Source organism: Peromyscus maniculatus, chromosome 3, assembly GCF_049852395.1.
Source record: "Peromyscus maniculatus bairdii isolate BWxNUB_F1_BW_parent chromosome 3, HU_Pman_BW_mat_3.1, whole genome shotgun sequence".
Lineage (NCBI taxonomy): Eukaryota > Metazoa > Chordata > Mammalia > Rodentia > Cricetidae > Peromyscus > Peromyscus maniculatus.
In genome coordinates, this window is record NC_134854.1 from 41,181,981 (window position 1) to 41,202,644 (window position 20,664).

At 41.5% G+C, this 20,664-nt stretch overlaps 1 protein-coding gene across 2 annotated transcripts in view; it reads right to left on the reverse strand.

Annotated features, from left to right (window-relative positions):
• Positions 1-17,941, reverse strand: part of Pus7 (pseudouridine synthase 7) — a 62,464-nt gene extending 44,523 nt beyond the window's left edge. For both annotated transcript variants that reach the window (XM_076566366.1, XM_076566367.1), the window contains exons 1-5: positions 17,809-17,941; positions 10,767-11,184; positions 8,594-8,678; positions 8,380-8,481; positions 2,945-3,089 (exon numbers count right to left, since the gene is read on the reverse strand). In XM_076566366.1, the coding sequence (XP_076422481.1) occupies positions 2,945-3,089; positions 8,380-8,481; positions 8,594-8,678; positions 10,767-11,152 (718 nt within the window). In that variant the 5' untranslated portion in view covers positions 11,153-11,184; positions 17,809-17,941. The remainder of the gene's footprint in view (positions 1-2,944; positions 3,090-8,379; positions 8,482-8,593; positions 8,679-10,766; positions 11,185-17,808) is intronic.
• Between the last annotated feature and the right edge of the window lie 2,723 nt (positions 17,942-20,664).

The window sequence follows — 20,664 nt, forward strand, 5'->3', positions numbered from 1 at the left end:
CACGTGGACAATAATAATATCACTAACCTGACAAACATCATCTACAGATCAACTTTGAACTACAAGTTGCTGAGAGCAATTTTGAGATGACTAGCTGCGATGATCCACTCTCAAAGACTACTTGAATAAGGACTTGAGATAAACCCTGAACTTTGGCATTATACACAGACTGGATAATGAAGGATATAGTTACCTTTCCTAGAATTTGAAAATTAACCTAAAATTTTTCTTTCAGCATAAAGATAACTTCACCCATACCCAGCAGGAAGCAATTTTAAGAATACGACGCCCACATTCCCAAAGAGGGTGTTTTTTTTTGTCCTTTTAATGGGTTTTGGGTCTGGGATAATTTTCATTGTTTAGGGGGGTTGGTTACAAGTTGTTGTCAAGAGTTAGGAAAAAGACTAAGAAAAGAAGATTAGATTTAAGGTTCTTGTTTAAAAAAAAAAGAAAGGAAGAAAGAAAGAAAAGAAAAAGACTAGTTTTAAATACTTTACATTGGATTTTTTTATATTGTATACAAATTTGAAATTGATATTGTTAGAAAATGCTATATGTATATTTCTAATTGTATTCATACCATTCATTTAACAATGTAATACAATTTTCTGATCCTTGAATGTTATTATTAGCAACTATTAGGATATAAAGAAATGAAAGTCAGTAGTTAGACATTACAGTAGAACTTGTAGTCATATTAGATAGGTTTTAAAAATTGAGCAGATATATTTTAGACAGGTTATCTTCAAAACCTTCAGAGATCTACAGAATATGGCATTTAAAATGTTTTAATAACTTAGAAAATGTTTCTTTTTTGAGACATGTCGGCTCCTGGCAGTACCAATCTACTTCAGAGAAAATATGGGCATTGAAGAAACTGCATATGGAGTTAACTTTCATTGTGGCAAAAGTTAGCCACTGGACAACAAAGTATCCTCGAATCAACAGGACAAAATGGACAGACAGGACACGAAACAAAGGAATATTGATTGTTGCCAAAACAAGTGTGGCTATGGCTTTATCAAAAGGCATATTCTGAGGTCAGGACAATATGGCACCATCCCTGAAGTGGCCTTCGCAATCCAGAAAAGGTACAGTGCCCTTTTCTTCGAAGGCACTTGAACAGGCAGTGGGCCGATGGCTTCTGTTGTGCAATGGAACAGCAGCTGAAAGCTCACGCCTCTCGATTGTAGACTGGCATTTAATAGAGGGATGTGGAGAAGAAGGGGATGCTGAGATGAAGCCATATATATACAGCCAAGAAGAATGGACAGCTGAATTCAAAAACCGTCAACAATTTCCAGAATTTAAAATCCTGAATCATGACAGGACACTAATGGAATTCAGGTGTTTCTGTTACATGGACTGCTCTGACCCAATGTGAGGTTGAACTGTTGACCTTGTGTACATCCTACATCACAAATGAGTCTGTCAGATACGCTAAGCCTGTAGGCTGAAGATGATGCCCCAACACTGCGGAGAAACCTCAGGTGACTGTCCAGGCAGCTGGCTGTTTCTGTCAACTCACAAATTTTTTGGAAGTTGCTTGCATGCACTTCCTGTTTTTATTTTTGTTAGCTAATATTATTTCCTTCTTGGATCTCTGAGGGAGTTGAAGATTAGTTAGTTATAGTTGAAGATTAGTTAGTTATAGTTGAAGATTAATTAGGATAGAAAGTGAATTAGATACATCATGGATTTACCAAAATAGGATAGATAATGGAATTATTTTCTCTGATTTGTCAAATACAAATGGACTAGACATTGTTTAGGTATTTATTACTTGTATATATTGTGTATAGTTATTGTACTTTTGTATATAGTTTTTCTTATGTTAGTTATAACCTTTTGCTTTTTTTTTCCTTTTTATTAAAATAGAAAAGGGGAAATGTGGTAGTATTCTAATTGTACTGAAATGTGATTTTGATTGTATGTTAATAAATACAGTTGCCCGGGAGTCAGAGCTATTATAGCCATAACAAGAGTGTGGCGGTGGTGGCACAAGCCTTTAATCCCAGCACTTGGTAGAAGAGCTAGGTAGATCTCTGTGTGTTCAGGGATATAGCCAGCATCGGAGACATATGCCTTTAAGACCTGGGGGGCCGTACATACAGACAGTGACGAAGCAGTCACGTGTTTGGGTTTACAACCAATGAGAAGGCAGAACAAAAGACTATGAAAAGATATACACACAGGAAATAGGTCTCTTTTGGGAAGCTAGGAGCACTGCAGGAGGAAGGGTAAGATTTTACCTCTGAGCTCTGACCTCTTGGCTTTCTCTTTTACATTGGTTCTGTGTTTCTTATTTAATAAGACGGTTGGTTACATGTACAGTTGTTGACCAAATACTGATCAACTGCAGCCTCCCGAAATGCATCCATGAGAAAATTAAGAGCCAATATGCCCATGATTGTATGTGGTAAATCACCTTTTGTCCTTCATCTAGAATAAATAGTAATATACTGCCCTTGGGAAAACTGAAAATACAGGAACACAGTCGCTGAAAATACTTCCCCTGGCACTGACTCCTTTGCGACCTTGGCTGACAGAGGGATGCTAAGATACTACTTTACACTGTGACCTAGACATTACAGAATCAAACAGCAACAGGAAGATCCTCCTGCCATTACAGGAAGGTGACATCATGCCCAGCTTTGTTTTTTTTTTTTTGTTTTTTTTTTTGTATCAGTGAAGAATTAGCCTCAGATCTCTACCTTTTCCTCTCCAACTGCTCAAAGCTTCTCATTTCTGTTTGATTTTTTTTTCAGGTGGTCAACCTGGCTTTTTTCTTAAGCCCTTTCATTTCATTGGAAGCATCATTACAAACATGGAGTCTTCATTCATATACTACACTCTCTTAAATTCATTCAGGAGATACTGACAGTGTCCTAATGAGTTCAAGCCTCTTATGAGGAAGGAGAAAGAGGGCCAGTGTTATACTTACTTGCCAAAGCCTTTTTGCCAGCTGCATGGTAGGCTACAATGTATTTCCTGCCTTCTCTATCCTCTGTTTTTGTCTCTAATCCTGGGAAGAGAGATTTAATAGCTTGATGGATGATGGTTCTTTTTTCTTTGGTGTCCTCAACGACCTATTAAAAACAGAAGACAGCTATTATTCTAACAAGGATGAAATAGGAAAATAACACAGTGAATCAGTGAAGACATGGCTCATTTCATCAACTATGCAAAAGTCAACAAGAATGTTTGGCTATTATTTCAGAAACGTTTTCCAGCTGCCTGATACTGATGATCCCAAGGGCTTGTGGACAGAGCATGTCCATCTCCAGACACTGCACAAGCACCTCAGACTCATCTTTTTCTGTAATCCTCGTAAGCTCCCTGTTAACCCACCACCGTGCCACATACGGAGATGAGAATAAGGTGCAGGGAAAACAGAAGATGTTTGAAGTTACATAATGTGAAGGTATGAGAGCTGGGTTTGAAACGAAGCAGTCAAGCCCTGTAATCACCCACAGAAGTTGCTTTTGGTATCTTTTCTAGACAAAAAGCATGGGGAGTCCCAGAGCAAGATGCTAACAGACAAGCCTTCAGGGTATCAGAAAGTTAATACCTCTGGCAACTCAGCCCACAACCATCTCCTACTGAACTTTATTTTATATTAAATTATTATTTTTTTAAAGCTCCTGTGGCTTTTTTAAAAAAGATTTATTTATTTATTTATTTATTAATTTATTTATTTATTTATTATGTATACAGTATGCCTGTGTGTCAGAAGAAGGCACCAGATCTCACTATTGATAGTTGTGAGCCACCATGTGGTTGCTGGGAATTGAACTCAGGACCTCTGGATGAGCAGCCAGTGCTCTTAACCTCTGAGCCATCTCTCCAGCCCTATTTTATATTAAATTATTTTATGGAGAAAAATCTAACACAATTAAGAAAACCAACATAAAATTTAAACTTATCATTCAAACAACTTTTTGTCAGCTTTCGACGTTTCTTACACTAAGAAACAAATTTTACCTCTATTCAATAGCACAAATGGCTGGATATGCCACATTATAAAAAGAAAAAGATTTTTCAAAACATGTTGATGCTGTATTCAGTGCACAGGAATTTTCTAATTCATTCTCTTAAAAATGCTGATAGTGGAATAAGCTAACTGGGCCACTTGACCTCTTGCAGAGGACCTGGGTCGGTTCCCAGCAACAAGTGGCAGATTATAACTACCACTAAGTCTAGTTCCAGGAGAATTTAACACTCTCTTTCGACTTCCTTGGGCACCAGACATGCAGGTGGTACATAGACATACAGGTAGACAAGACACTTATATATATAAAATAAATACTAAATCAAAAATAGTATTTCCTCTTAATTTAATAGCTAAGGTAACTTGCCTATAATTTATGCCCTTTAAAAGTTAAAACTGGGGGGCTATAGAAATAGCTCAGCGGGCTGGAGAGATGGCTCAGAGGATAAGAGCACTGATTGCCCTTCCAGAGGTCCTGAGTTCAATTCCCAGCAACCACATGGTGGCTCACAACCATCTGTAATGAAATCTGGTGCTGTCTTCTGGTCTGCAGTCATACATGCTGTATACATAATAAATAAATAAATTTTAAAATAAATAAATAAATAGCTCAGCAGGTAGATCTGGATGTCCTCCCAGAAGACCTGGTTCCTATTCCCAGCACCCACATGGCAGCTCACAACTGCCTTTAAGTCCAGTTCCAGGTGATCTGAGACACCCTTCTGGCCTCCTTGTGCACCAGGAACATAAGTGGGACACAGGCATATATCATGCAGGTAAAACACCCATAAACATATAAGTAAAAGAAAAAGAAAAAAAAGTTAAAACAGTCAGCAGACAACATAGCTGTCAGGATCAGAGTTAGGAAATGTCACACGTGGGAAATGTACACAGGGTGATACAACACTATATTACACATTCAGGGAAACTTGTACTCAATCTCTAATTGTCCTTACAGACAATTCTTTCTCTTTCTTTTTAAAAATGTATTTATTTTTATTTCATGTGTGTGTTTTGCCTGCAGGTATGTATTTGTACCACATGTGTGGCTGGTGCCAGAGAAGGTCAGAGGAAGGCATTGGATCGCCTGGAACTGGAGTTTCAGATAGCTGTGAGCTTCCCTATGGGTGCTGGGAATTGAACTCAGGTCCTCTGTAAGAACAACTGGTCTTAAACTGCTATGGCCATCTCTCTAGCCTTAACTGCCCTTCTAGACAATTCTTAAATCCATACTTAAAAACACAGGTAAACCCTCCCCCCACTGCCTAGGGCCTGATTCTGGCAGTCACTGTTGGTCATGGCAGTGTGAGAAGGGGGAAGGGAGGAGAGGACAGGAGCAAGACCCAAGGAAGCTGAAGAAGCTAACTGGTGGTCTGAGCTCTGAAACTACTTACTATTGATGACAATTTAAAAAAAGATTTCGCCGGGTGGTAGTGGGGCACGCCTTTAATCCCAGCATTCGGGAGGCAGAGCCAGGAGGATCTCTGTGAGTTCAAGGCCAGCCTGGTCTACAGAGCTAGTCCAGGACAGGCTCCAAAGTTATAGAGAAACCCTGTCTTGAAAAACGGAAAAAAAAATTTCCAAATTTAATTTAAAAGATGTTTTTTTTTGACAAATGTGATGGTGTATGTCTTTAATTCTAACACTCAGGAGGCAGAGGCAAGAGGCAGTCAGATCTCTGTGAGTTCAAGGCCAATATGGTCTACATAGAGAGTTCCAGGTTAGCTAAGGCTACAGTCAGACTCTGTCTCAAAACAAACATTTTTTTCCAGACAGGATGATATTTAGTCCCAGCTATTCTTGAACTCCTGATTCTCTGGCCTTCATCACCTAAGTGCTGGAATCCAGGCCTGTGATGGTGTGACAAGGTTAAGACACTATTTTGAGAAACAGAACACATTTATAGATGACATAGTCACAAGATCCCAAACAAACAACCCAGGAGCTTTTTTTTTTTTTTTTTTTTTTTCAAAATGACTTACTCTGTGTTAAATAGGTGAGTGCAAGAATGTGTGGACAACACTGGTTGATGCATGTGTAATGGAACTAAAGAGAGCTGTTTCTAGAGAGAATTCTGCAAGCCTGGTGCCCTTTCAACAGTGAAAAACATTATTTTTGTTGGTGATATCAAGAAGATATAGAGCTAGGTGTGGTGGCGCATGCCTTTAATCCCAGTGCTCAGGAGGCAGAGGCAGGTGGATCTCTGAAGTTCAAGGCCAGCCTGGTTTACAGAGTGAGTTCCAGGACAGTCAAGGCTACAGATAAACCCTGTCTCAAAAAACCAAAAAAGTGGGGGGGCGTGGGCGGGGGCGGGCGGAGGTGGACATAGAACTCAATTTATGAGACTATTTAAAAAAGAATAGCAAGGCTAAAACCAAGTAAGCTGTGGAAGACAGACAGTACATAAAGAGGGCTTGTTTCTGTAAGTTCTGATTAGGGCAATAAAACTGTGCAGAGGTATAACCTGAGGGACCGAGGAGAAAACTTAGTATAGGGCTTGCCAAGCAATCACATCCTTAGCTGGACTTCCAGAACCCATACTCAAGAGCTGGGCATGGTGATCCACACTTACAACCTCAGCACTAGGGAGGCAAAGAGAACAGCTTCCTGGGACTCACCTGTGAGGTAGACTGGGCTAACTGGATGAATTCTAGGCCAAGTGAGAGACTCTGTCTCAAAAATCAAGGTGGATGGCTCCTGAGGAAGGACACCTAAGGTTGTCCCCTGGCCTTCACATGCACCTATCCACCTGTGCTCCCACACTCACATAAAAGAAAACGGCACAATAGTCAGGTATGGTGGTATAAACCTGTAACCTTTGCCTTGGAAGATAGAGGCAGGAGGATCAAGAGTTTGAGGTCATCCTTGGCCATATAAGAGTATGAGGCTAGGATAGGCTATATGAAAACTTGTCTCAAATAAACAAAACAAAATTCACCAAAAATGAAACAAAACCGAACCAAAAAATAAACCCTATTCTTAGGGCTTGGGATAAAGCCTAGCTGACATCAGCTTATCATTTTAAAACCCCTAGGCTTAATCCTCAGCACCACAAAATAACAAAACAAAGGCTGGGCATGATGATGAATGCCTATAATTCCAGGAATTGGAAGGATGTGGACCAAGAGTCCCAGGCTATCTTAGGCTATATAATGACAGTCTACCTCAAAACATACAAAGTCAAACCAAACAAGCTGCACAAAGAGTGAGCGACAGACAGAGAACCCACAACCTATTCCCAGGACTTTTCAACTTGGAATCATTGAGGATTTTGTCAATAGGTAAATTCAATAATTTAAGAACCTTTTATGCTCAGTATTTTATATCTTTAGAAAGTGATGGTGGGGAATGAATGTAGGTGGTGTACTGGAGGAAGATGAGCTGTGATAAGCTGGAATAAACTGAATGTGGAGGTCTGAATGAAAATGGCCCCCACAGGCTCACAGGGAGTGGCACTATTAGGTGTGTGGCCTTATTGGAGGAAGTGTGTCACTGGGGGTTGGCTTTCAGGTTTTAGATGCTCAAGTTAGGCTCGAGTAAAAAAGTGTTCCTCTTTCTTCCTGCTGCCTGCTGATCTGGATGTAGAACTCTCAGCTACTTCCCCAGCACCATGTCAGCCTGCATGCCACCATGCTTCCCACCTTGACAATGGACTAAACCTCTGAACTTTAAGTCAGGCCCCAATTTAATGTTTTCCTTTGCCAGAGTTGCCATAGTGTCTCCCCACAGCAATAGAAACTGTAACTAAGACACTGAGTGATAAGAGGAGAAATTTTAGACAATCTAAAATTTATTAGTTTATTACAATGTGGTAAAGGGTTGGGGGTGTAGCTCAGTGGTAAAATTCTATCTAGCCTAGCATGCACAGAGTCCTGAGTTTGATCTCTAGCACCTTATAAACCTGGCATGGTAGTTCATCTCTATAATCCCAGTGTTCAGGAGATCTCTTTGTTACATTGTGGTCACAGAATTTCTTTTTACAGAAAAACATAGCTTTGCTAGCCGGGCATGGTGGATGCTGAGGCAGAATTTAAGACCAGTTGGGGCTATAGAGAGATACCAGGTCTCAAAACACAAAAGCCGGGTGTGCCAGCATACATTGTAATCTCAGCATTTGCAAGATGGAGACAGGAGGAGACTCAAGTTCAGCCTAGACTATGAGATCCTGTTTCAATAAGAACAGGACAAACAAACCTTTCCTTGACATATTTATCTTGAAATTGATTATTTGTCCTGATTTAAGTAAAACCAAAAACTAGTAGACTGCCCTTTGAGACAAAGTAGACAAGCTACCTTTTTGTTAAACACAGCTAGCTCTTCTGTGGTCACTTATGAACATGCACCCTGAAGGAAGCACACAAACCCAAGCTCCCACTTGCACTGCTTACCTCAATGGCAACACTGGTTTCTTTATTTTTGAAAAGCTGGAGCTCCTCCAACTGCTGCTTGTCCTCAGCTGTCAAAACAGTGAGCGCTTCTTCTGGAGGGTCCTTTAACCACAGAAAGCAAGTAAGTCACACAGAGACAGTAAAACTACCTTTCTAGGGTCTTTAGGAAGAGCTATTATATACAACAGATGGATTTTTCTAGAAAGATTTCTACCTCCTTGTCCATTGGAACAGATAAGTCATCCAAATGGCTGATCCGTCCGTCTTTTCCAATTTCATGAACAACAAAGTCAGAGTATCTATTGAAGAGAAAACCAAAGTTTTTAAGAAGTGAGCATTTTACTTTCTACTAATTTTAGGACAAACTTTACTCATTCTAAATAAGAGATTTAAAGAAAATCTTCTCTTATTTTAATGAACACTGAAACACATACAGTTTCATCCTAGAAGTTTCTAAAATATTATTATAAAAAATATTAACAAATGCAGAATGAAAGCCTTCAATGTTTATGGCTCCATCAGTATAGTGCTTGAGTGGCAAGCATGGATGAAGACTTGAGTTTGATCCTTAGCACCCATGTGAAAAAGCCACATGTGGGTGCACATGTTTGTAATCTGTTGGGAAGGCAGAGACAAGAGGATCCCTGGAGCCTGCTGACCTGCCAGTCTATATAAATTGGCAAGTCCCAGGTTTTGAGACTGTTTCAGAAAACGACTGCAGAAGAACTGAAGAGATAGCTCAATGGTTAAGCGTACTGGCTGCCCTTGCGGAGAACATGGGTTTGGTTCCCAGTAACCACATGGCAGTCCACAAGTGCTTACAACTGTAACATCAGTTCCAGTGGACCTGATGCCCTTTTCTAGCCTCCTTGGACACTGCACACATGTGGTGCAGATAAACACATGCAGACACTCACACCATACACATAAAATCAATCTTTAAAAATAATCATGTAGGGAGTAACTGAGGAGGGCTTCCACATATACATGCATATATACACATCTAAGGTTATACAGTCTATCTTAAATTAAGTCATAAATAGTCAATTAATTAAAACTAAATAGTAAAATCAGAACCCACTAAGTCTGTCATAAGCTACTGTGAAAGCTTTTTTTCTATCATCACACTTAACATCCTCTTAACAACTTCCACAGTGACACTGGTATCCATCTTGTAGATGTGGATACTGAGGCTCAGGAGCCTCAGCTCACTATTAAGTAGCTGAACAGAGTCATATCCAAATTTTCCTGGCTCCAAACAACTTCTAGTTCCTACTGAAAAATATGGTCTATTCAGAAAAAACAACTTAAGATTATAAGATGAATTCAGCAAGAAAAAAAATACCTTGAAAATGTCTAAAAGAATTTAACAAAACAAATACCATACCCCCACACCTAACAATATGCATCACTGGGAAATTACGTTTATTTAAACAGTTCTAGGAAAAATCTCTCCTTGATAAGAAATAAGAATTCATCATAAGCCAGATTGTGAATTAAAGGCCAAACTGGGCCGGGCGGTGGTGGCGCACGCCTTTAATCCCAGCACTCGGGAGGCAGAGGCAGGCGGATCTTTGTGAGTTCGAGGCCAGCCTGGGCTACCAAGTGAGTTCCAGGAAAGGCGCAAAGCTACACAGAGAAACCCTGTCTCAAAAAACCAAAAAAAAAAAAAAAAAAAAAAAAAAAGGCCAAACTGGTTAAGGAGCAAAATTCTGTCAAGAAAGAACAAGAGAAAAGGCAAAAGAAACAGGAGAAACAGGAAGAACGCAAGAACTATAATGGGTACAGTATAGTAAGAGTGTTTGCCTAGTGTGCATGAGGCTTTAGGTTCAAAGCATAGGATCATAGAAAGCAAACATGTTCAAAATCCAAGACTATTTACTTAGGCAGCTCTCCCACACTCTGTCCCTTTTTGATCAGAAATGTAAACAATCCTTAGGTTTAGAAAACTAAATTGAGGGGCTGGAGAGATGGCTCAGCAGTTAAGAGCATGAGCTGCTCTTCCAAAGGACCAGCACCCTAAGGCAGCTTACAACTGTCTCTAACTTCATTTCTAGGGGACATCCTCATATAGATATTCATGCAGGCAAAACACCAATGCACACAAAATAAAAATAAATAAATTATACAAAAAAAAAAAAAGAAAGAAAACTACATGGAAAGTTGGGTGTGAAGGCATATCCCTAAATTTCTAACACTCAAGAGTCTGAGGATTGAGAGTTCATGACAACTTCTGGGTTAACCTGGGCTACTTAGAGACACTGCCTCAAAAAAAAAAAACAAAAAAAAAACAAACAGCAAAAGATTTTTTTAAAGACTATATTGCTGATCTCTTTCTGAAGGAAAAGTATTAACACAACTAAAACAAACATGTTTACTAAACTCACCTTTCTTTTAAGATCCCTGAGAAGCCCTCATGAGGGCTCACAAACTTCGTGATGCCTACATCAAGTTCTGTGAGCCCATGCTTCATCATGTCTGCAAAACTCTCAGGCTCCTCCTCTTCCCCTGTCTCTGAAAGGCCATCTTCCTCCTCTTCCTCCTCTTGCACCTGAGCACTGGAATTCTTTTCATCTTTCTTGGCATCTTCACCTTCTGGAGGTCCAGGCTCATCCTCACTGCTGTGTAGACTGTCATTTTCTACCCCATCCTGACTGTTGGTCAGATAGCACTCTGAGACCTTCTGTTTCTTTGTCTCCTCCTGCAGGGCCACACCATCATTATCTTCCACAACAAGGCACCCACGTTTCAGGGACACGCTTGTCATTTCCATCTTTAAGGCTCCAAGAGAACATTTAAGAGGACCTTTCAGAGAGGAGAAAAGTGTAGAAGTTAACAATATCCCATAAAGAAGCTAGTTTTGGTAAACAGAGGCACAGTGAACCTTTGTTCAGAGGATCCTTAAAAAATCATTTATTACAATAATTATCAGGGGTGTGGAAAGATGGCTTAATAGTTTAAGAAGCTTGCTGATCTTTCAGAGAACCCAAGTTTGGATCCTAACACCTATATCAGGTAGCTCACTGGACCTGCCAGTCTAGCTCTAGGGGATTAAATGCTCTCTTCTGGCCTTCTAAGGCCATCACATACACATGGCATTCACTGACACACATTCATATAAATAAAAAATGAAAGTATCTTTTTAATGAGAAAATAAGTAATTCTGATATTGGCATACACTCAAAAGTCTAGAAACAGAAAACACGGTACAACAGTTGGTACCAACAGTCTCACGAATATAACCAGGTGGAGTGGCACATGCCTAGTATTTGGAAGGCAGATCAGGTGGATTTCTGTGAATTTCAGGCCAGTCAGGGCTACAGAAAAACCCTACCTCAACAAACCAACAAATAAAAAACTTAAAAAAGTATATATGTAGTTTTAAGGCAGAAATATGTTTTTTAGGGATTTAGCTTAAGAAAATGATTTAGAGAGGGGTTGGCAAGATGGTTTAGTAGTTAATAGTATTTGTTGCTCTTGCAGAGGACCTGGGTTTGGTTCCTAATACCCACTCACATGGTGGCTCACAACCATCCCTAATTTGTTTCAAGGGATCTGACGCTTTCTTTTGGCCTCTGCAGAAACTAGACATGCACGTGGTGCACATATATACATGCAAGTCAAACTCTCATATATAAACATTTAAAAACTAAAACAAAACAAACCCAAACCAAACAGAATATAAATTCAGGGGGTGAAGGGATGTCTCAGAAGTCAAAGGTACTTGTTGCTCTTTCAGAGGATCCATGTTCAGTTCCTAGCACCCACATGTAGTGGGCGTAGAACTGCCTGTAATTTGAGTTCTTGGGGATCCAATGCTCTGTTCTGGTGTCTGAAGCTACCTGTATACACACATATACATAAACAGACGCACATGTATACACATAAAACAAATTAAAAATAAGTTGAATAATGTGTAGATTATTACACATTATTACAACTGACTAGGAACTGCAAAAGGTGATTACTTCTAGGTGAGGACTGAGGTGGTTAAGTGCTAGAATTGTGTTTTCATTGAATATCACCACTGTTCTATTATAACTTTGTTCCAGGCATGTGTATCATCTTTTCAAAACTGATAAAATACAGTAGTATATAAATGAAAGCATACCCACACCATACCAACAGTTATGGGGTACTGTTGTATAGTACCTATAAAGTCAGCCGGGTATGATGGTATACACCTGTAACCTCAGCACTTGAGAAGTAGAAATTGAAGCACCAGGAGTTCAAGGCCAGCCTGGGATATAAGAGATAGGGATGGTGTGCTATGGGATGGTCTGTATGTCAAATTGCTCTGATTGGTCAATAAATAAAACACTGATTGGCCAGTGGCTAGGCAGGAAGTATAGGCGGGACTAACAGAGAGGAGAAAAGAAAGAACAGGAAGGCAGAAGGAGTCACAGCCAGCTGCTGCCATGACAAGCAGCATGTGAAGACACTGGTAAGCCACAAGCCACATGGCAAGGTATAGATTTATAGAAATGGATTAATTTAAGCTATAAGGACAGTTAGCAAGAAGCCTGCCACGGCCATACAGTTGTCTCTGTGTTTATTTGGTTGGGTCTGAGCGGCTGTGGGACTGGCGGGTGACAAAGATTTGTCCTGACTGTAGTCAAGGCAGGAAAATAACTACAATGGTGGCTTAGTCAGGAGGATCTCAACTTTATCCCTAGCACTAATTTTCTTTTTTTTTGAAGCTGGAGCCTGGCAAGGTGTAGACAGAAGGATTCTCTGGGGCTCACTGCTAGGCAATCTAGCCAATTGCTGAGCTTCATATTCAGTGAGAGACCTCTTCTCAAAGAGCAAAGCCAACAAGACAGCTTAGTGGTAAGGAAGTGTGAATGCCTGGCCTGGCTTGAGTTAGATCTTCAGGTAAAAGGGGAGAATAGATTCCCATAGTGGTCCTCTGACCTCCACAAGTACACCACAAACACACACACACATACAATTAAATATAAACAAATGTAATTAAAAAATAAAAAAAAATACTAATGTGGAGAAAGATAGAAGACATCTGACATTGGCCTCTGGCCCCCCTCTGCATTTCTCTCAAAACATACGGACACAAGACAAAAGTAAAACAAAACAAAATGAAACCAAACCAAACCAAACCAAACCACAAATTGTAAATATACCAGGTTGATCTTTAACTCTTAACTCTCCAACCTCAGCTTCTTGAGTGCTGAGACTGTAGATGTGCTCCACTATGACAGCTATGTTATGTATTTGACCACAATTTAAAAAGAAACAGCCCCCCAACAGATTATTATTTAATTGGACCATCTGCAATGAACAGAGCAAAATCTAAGACATCACACATACTTCCCCAGTGAAGAGGAACTCAGGAGAGGGGCAAACACAGAGCAATCAAAATAAAGATATTCTGGATAGTGTGTACTTATCTACTTGATCTTACTTGAAACTGTAAGGAACACAAGTAAGGCCTAGGGTGAACAACCCTGGTCAGGAGTGATAAGCAATAGTAACCATGAATGGAGTAGTGATAAGCTATAAGCTATGTGTGGAAGTAGGGATAAGACTAGAAACCCAGTCAGGAAAGAATATAAAAGATGAAGCCCCAGACCCAACCAACAGAGCTCATCAGGCCCTCGCGCGCGTGAGACGACTCTCCTCTGCCAGAGACGTGAGATCCTGTCCCCAAGATCCAGAGGAACAGACGTGGCGAGACCGGACCTGTATACCTGGAGAGGTACTTCTGCTTCCATTTGGAAGACAGGATGAATAATGCTTGTAATCTTACTGTGTGAATAAATGAGTGTTATACCAAGTCTGAATCAAGAGTGATTATTCCTCCCCCATAACCAGGGTATGTGCTCGCTACAGAAACTAAAATAAGGATGTTACGTTTTTCCTATTTTTGTTACACAGAAAGACAGAAAAGTGAACTTACCAACCAACTTAGCAAACATACCCATATAAACCATAAATGAGCTCCAAAAATACTCTAGTCCTCTAAGTATGGTTAATGAGAAACCAGAAATAGCCATGGTTAGATATTAAAAATCAAGGAAATTCTAAGAATTGGCAGATTTTGCTTCATGTCATAGACATGACCACCTGAGCAATCATTGAGAGTAATTACAATAATGGGCTGTCAAAGTACTGGTCAGAAATCATGCAGGCTGCAAGAATATATTATAGAGATTCAGCTGTGTATTAAAGCTATACTTTGACCAGCCAAGGGTCTGTCAAAAGGCAAGCCATTTACTATGGAATATTTGGTGTTATCCAGTTTTTAATATTCTGTGTTCTGCTATGAAATTCTTGCATGCCCAAATTCTGCGGGATTCTGACTTAGAGGCGTTCAGTCATAATCCCACAGATGGTAGCTTCACCCCATTGGCTCCTCAGCCAAGCACCATTTGGCAAACAGATAAGCTTCTCAGATCTGCTTAACTTCTAGGTAACTAACTCCCCTGCTGAGCCTAGGAGACAAGCAGGCTCCTAGATGTATAGCTTTGTTTCTTGTGCAAATGAAGCTCAGACCATCCCCTTCCCTCAGCCTAGGGGCATGACAGAGAGATTGAGGACAATAGGGTGTTTTACATAACCATGGCCAGGGAGAGGGGAGGAGTGAACCCTGAGGCAGGAATAGCAGACACAGAATAGTGTGGTCAGAGAGAGAAGAGGAAGACAGGTTCTGTAGAGGTTAAAGCAGATCACGGGTAGAGTTTTCTGAAAGCTAGGAATAAGGAGCGAGGAAGGTGAGATGGAGGACAAAGGGACAGAGGGCATAGATAGATCAGGTCAAACACATAGGAGCTTACTAAAACTACAAGGACAGGAAAACTGAGCACAGAGAGGAGCTGTATGTGATGACAGGGCTGAAACTATGTAGACAGAATTGACTGAGAAGAATAAAGTGAATGGACTAAAGATTAACTCAGTGTGCTTAGATTCATTTGATATCCCTTAGATTAGTATCCTTAGGCACTTGTAGCATCTGTTCTGGACCCTGATAGAAATCTCAAGGCAGGCACTTGAGGGGAATTCGTTACAGGAGGAGATCCTGACACCTGTTCACAGGCCACAACACTCAGCAGAGAGGCAAGCACAGCCAGAAAAAGCCATGCATGCAGCCTGGCTCAGGGACTTTATAGTCAGACCGTCCACCTCTCTCCCAGATTTAGAAGGAACACCAGATCTCCTCTATAACTCAGAGCAAGATTCCAGGTCTTGCAATTTAGTAAGTGGGTCACTTACCATCTTCTGAGTTGTTGGAAAACTAAAATATGATGCTTTGGACAGATATCTAATATCTCTCCCCATTCAACTTTGTTCATTGAAAAATTTTTTTTCTTTTAACTTTGGAGCCTGTCCTAGATCTCGTTCTGTAGACCAGGCTGGCCTTGAACTCACAGAGATCCACCTGCCTCTGCCTCTGCCTCTGCCTCCCTAGTGCTGGGATTAAAGCCCCACCAACACCGTTGCTACCACAGCCCTGTTCAGTGACATTTATTATGTCCCCAGGAGAGGGGACATGAAAAATAACTAAGACTTTTTTTTTACCCCCGCCCCCCTTTTGTTTGTTTGTTTGTGACAAGGTCTTACCACATAGCCCTGGATGTCCTGGAATACACTATATAGACCAGGCTGGCTGACTGTCTCTGCCTCCCAAGTGTTGGGATTCAAGGTCACTAGGCCCGGTCCCTAAGACACTTCTTATTCACTTTTTAATTCCTGAGCTATTGTTAATGCTTAAGCATGGTTTGCTCTTTTAAATACTTTTGCTTTTTGAGACAGGGTCTCATGAAGTGTTGTGCATGATGAGCAAGTGTGCTAACAATGAACTACATTGCCCTCTGTCTTTACTTTGAGACAGGGTCTTCTAAAATTGCTTAGAATGCCCTTACAATGCAGCCCAGGCAGCTCTGAACTTGTGGTTCTCCTGCCTAGGCAGCAGGCATGACTTAGAAACACTTTCTTTAAAGGCAGAGCATACTCTATCTATATCCTCTTCTGAAAAAAGCCACTAAGTCTATTAGAATCATTTACTGTAACATTTATTAAGTATAAATTATCCTGTGTAGGCACTAGAGAAAAATGGAAGACTTCTTGCAATGAAACAGATGATTGGCTCGGTTTATGCTCAGAAGAACATTTGCCTAGCATGCCCTAGGTTCAATCCTCAGTACTGCAAAAAGCTAAACAAACCCTGTATGAGGACATACAAGCCATTTAGAAGCAGAGAAAGATGAGCAGAGAGGGGTCATTTTGGGTGAAGCCTCCATAAAGATGTTTTAAAGACTTGAAGAAAGCAGACCTGAAAAATGTGTGAGAGTCCCACAGGGGCAGAACAGAACCCGTAAAGATCCCAGCTAGAAATTAGGTTGACAGACCATCGGGTCTGTTATTTCTTTCCAGGATACAAAATCTCAGTTTCATTAGTGCCTTGTATTGCCTCCAACAAAAGTGCTGGAACAGCTGAGTGTGATGGTCCACGCCTTTGAGTTCCAGGACAGTCAGGACAGAGAGACTCCACCTCAATTTAGTAAGTCCCGTCTCAAAACTATGTGTTCAAATGAACTTAGTAAATTTACAAATTCTGCCTGTTGGCTATTTGCTAATTATTGGACATTATTTCACTCTTTTTCACTATAGTGAATTGTCTGATTTTTGACAGTTCCTTCAATAATAAAAACATTGCCCTGCCACTGGGGCATACCAATTTACAGACGGCCACAGATTTTGTTGTTGTTGCTGCTGATGGTGTTTTAGAGTGGGAACAAACCAAAACACCACCTATATTTTAGTGATTTTTTTTTTTTTAATTAAAGAAGTGGCCTTGAACTCTCTTCCATCCCTACAGGGCTAATTAACAGCAATAATCCTGTGCTTTTTAAAGTCCCCTCCCTCAGTTTAGGCTGGTGGTAAGGACCAAAGGGTAAGTAGCCTGCACAGTCATCCAGCAGAGGCTGGAGAAAAAGACCCCTGATGCCAGCCTGATTGCTTCCGCTGGTGTGAGAAGAGCAGCGGCCCCCAAGGCCTGCCCAGTACGTAAGACGTTTGCGGCCAGTACCAGCACCAGGCTCAGACCGGTGCAGGGTAGTCGGACGATCTCGGGGATTGAGCAGGGCTGGGGAAATGAGTTTGGGGAGGCCTGAGGCACCTCCAAGCAAGGAAGGAGAGGAAAAAGTTCCGGTCCACAGAACCGCGGCCAAAGAGAGGATCTGGACGCAGCGCCGCCTAACGACCGGCCGGGAATCAGGGCAAAGAGCCGGGATCCGGGAGCACGGATCGGGAATTAGGGATCTGGGATCCTGGATCGAGGAGTATGGAGCAGATACCGGAGAGCGAGGAATGTGGAGAAGATGCGGAAAAAATGGGGGCGGCGCAAGCTGCGACCACGGCCGGCCGCGCGCGTCTCCGAAGGCCTGGGGCCGCGCCGCCTGGCCGCGCACTTACCCGGAGCCTGCGGGCGCCAGCTAAGCGGCGAAGAAGGCGCTCGGCTCGGGACGCAGAAGGGCGGCGGCCACTCGGAGGAGACAGAGGCCAGGGCCAACCCACATAGGGTACACCGCAAGGAAACCCACACGTACAAGATCTCCCACCAGCCGCCGAGCTTGCACACGTGCGGCGCGGCGCGGCGCGGCGCAGACCACGCCCTGGGGCGGAGCCCGTCTCACCAGCCCCCGGTCCGGGGAGGACGCTCCGCCCACCTGCGCACGGGAAACCTCTTGCCACATGCAAAGGATTCTGAACACGTTTAGGGCTTCAAAAGCAGAGACTGCCTTTTTAGTTATTAATTGCGCTTGAGTGAGAGCTTCTCTCACAGTTACAGCCTTTTATTATAGTTAATAGCGCATATTAATTGAATGGGTTTCCTATCAATAATTCCATGCTTGTATTGTGTGTTTTGATCCTGTTCAGACAATATGACCATTTCTTGTTGCATCCAGGGAACAATAATGAAAAAAGAATTACTTTGTTTCTTTTATACAACTTGGTACTTGCAAATATAACAAGAGCTAAGAATGCCAGTCTCCCCAATTCCTCTTTAAGACAGGACTTGTGACTCTGTTACCCAGGGTGGCCTAGAAGTCAGGGCAATCTACTGCTTCAGTCTGTTTTTGCCACTTCTTAGTTTTGACAATTCCCCAGTAGGACTATCTTGAAGAAAATCATCATTGCTGGTTTATGCTTTGAGGTAAAGAAAAGTAAAATGTATTTTTCTTCTCATGCTCTTCAAGTAGCAAACTGATCAATTCAAAGCACCTCATAACATTTCAGATGTAATTTTTTGCCAGACTTCAACTTGGCAAAAAGAAAAAAAAAACCAACTCAAGATGTGTGGAGAGGTGCTTTGAAAGAAAATGGCCCTCAAAGGGAGTGACACTATTAGGAGATGTGGCTTTGTTGGATTGGATATGGCCTTGTTGGAGGAAGTGTGTCACCGTGAAGGTGGGTTTTGAGGTTTCATGTATGCTCGAGATTCTACCCAGTATCTCAGACCACTTGCTGTTGCCTGCCGGATGTAGAACTCTCAGCTCCAGCTCGAGCACCATGTTTGCCTGTACACTGCCATGTCCCTCCGATGATAATGGATTGAACCTCTGAACTGTAAGCGAGCCACTCCAATGAAGTGTTTTCCTTTATAGGAGTTGCTGTGGTCATGGTGTCTCTCCACAGCAATAGAAACCCCAACTTAGACACCGAGTGTCACGAGCCTCTTATCCCAGCACTAAGGCCATGATGGGGGCAGAAGGACCAGAGGCTTAAGGTCATTTTGGGCTATTTAAGGAATCCCAGGTAAACATAGGTTAGGTAAGAACTTGTCTCAAGCCGGGCGGTGGTGGCGCATGCCTTTAATCCCAGCACGTGGGAGGCAGAACCAGGCGGATCTCTGTAAATTCAAGGCCAGCCTGGGCTACCAAGCAAGTTCCAGGAAAGGTGCAAAGCTACACAGGGAAACCCTGGGGGGGGGGGGGGGGGAGAAGAACTTGTCTCAAATTAAAATTTATTTCAAACCTTTGTATTTCTCTTAGACTTGTGTTTGTTGTATTTCTGTGTATATGTTCACATATGTGATGATTAGTCTTACTTGTCAATTTGACAGAATCTAGAATTACCTGCCTATGCAGAATTATCCCTATTGAGTTAATTGAAATGGGAGGACCCACATTCTATGAATAGCATAATTCCCTGACTGGGATGCTGGAGCATGTAAATCAGTGGTTCTCAACCTGTGAGTTGTGACCCCTATTGAGGGGGTGAATGACCTTTTCACAGGGATTATCTAACACCATGGGAAACATTAGATATTTAAATTATGATTCATAACAGCAGCAAAATTCCAGTTTTGAAGTAGCAACAAAAATAATTTTATGGCTGGGAACTGCACGAGGAACTGTATTAAAAGTTTGCATCATTAGGAAGCTTGAGAACTGGTGTGAATGGAAAGAGAGAGCTGAGCATCATCATTCACTGTTCTGTTTCCAGTAGTGGACATGATATGACCAGCTGTTTCAAGGTCCTGGTGCCTTAGCTTTCCTTCCATAATGGACTGTACTCTTGAACTGTGAGTCATCATAAACCCATTCTACCTTAAGTTGGTTTCATCACAGGAAAGAAACCAAAACTATGTTCAATTCTGAGTTCATGGAGACCACAGGCCCATATTGAGTGCTTCCTCTATCACTTTCCATCTTATTTATTTATTGAATTTTATCATTGTGTGTTTATGATATGTGTGTATGTGTGTGCATGTATACATGTGGAAGCCAGAAAGCAATTCTGTAGAAGTTGGTTCTCTCCTTCTACCTTTACATGGTTTCTGGGGATAGAACTCAAGTAATCAGGCTTGCTTGTTAAGTGCCTTCCCCATCTGAGCCAGCTTCATGGCCCCTCTATCTTACTTTTTGATAAAGTTTTTCGCTGATACTAGAGCTCTTCTATTTAACTAGACTGGTTGACAGGAGAGCTTAAGGATCCTGCTTCCTAATGCTTGTATTAGAGCTATCTGATGTGCCCAACTTTTTACATGAGTGTTAAGATCTGAATTCAGGTCTCATGCTTGCACAGCTAATGCTGTATCAACTAAACCATCTCCCCAACCCAAGATATCTTCTTAAAATATGGATTTAATGTGAAGATTCAGCTAATTGAGTCATTGTCTTAAATACTTTTCTACTGCTATAATGATAAACCATCTCCAAGGCAACTCACAGGAAAAAGAATTTATTGAGGGCTTAAAGTTTCAGAGGGTGAGTACTTGACGATCATCATGGGAAACATGGCAGCAGGCAGCTAGGCAAGACACTG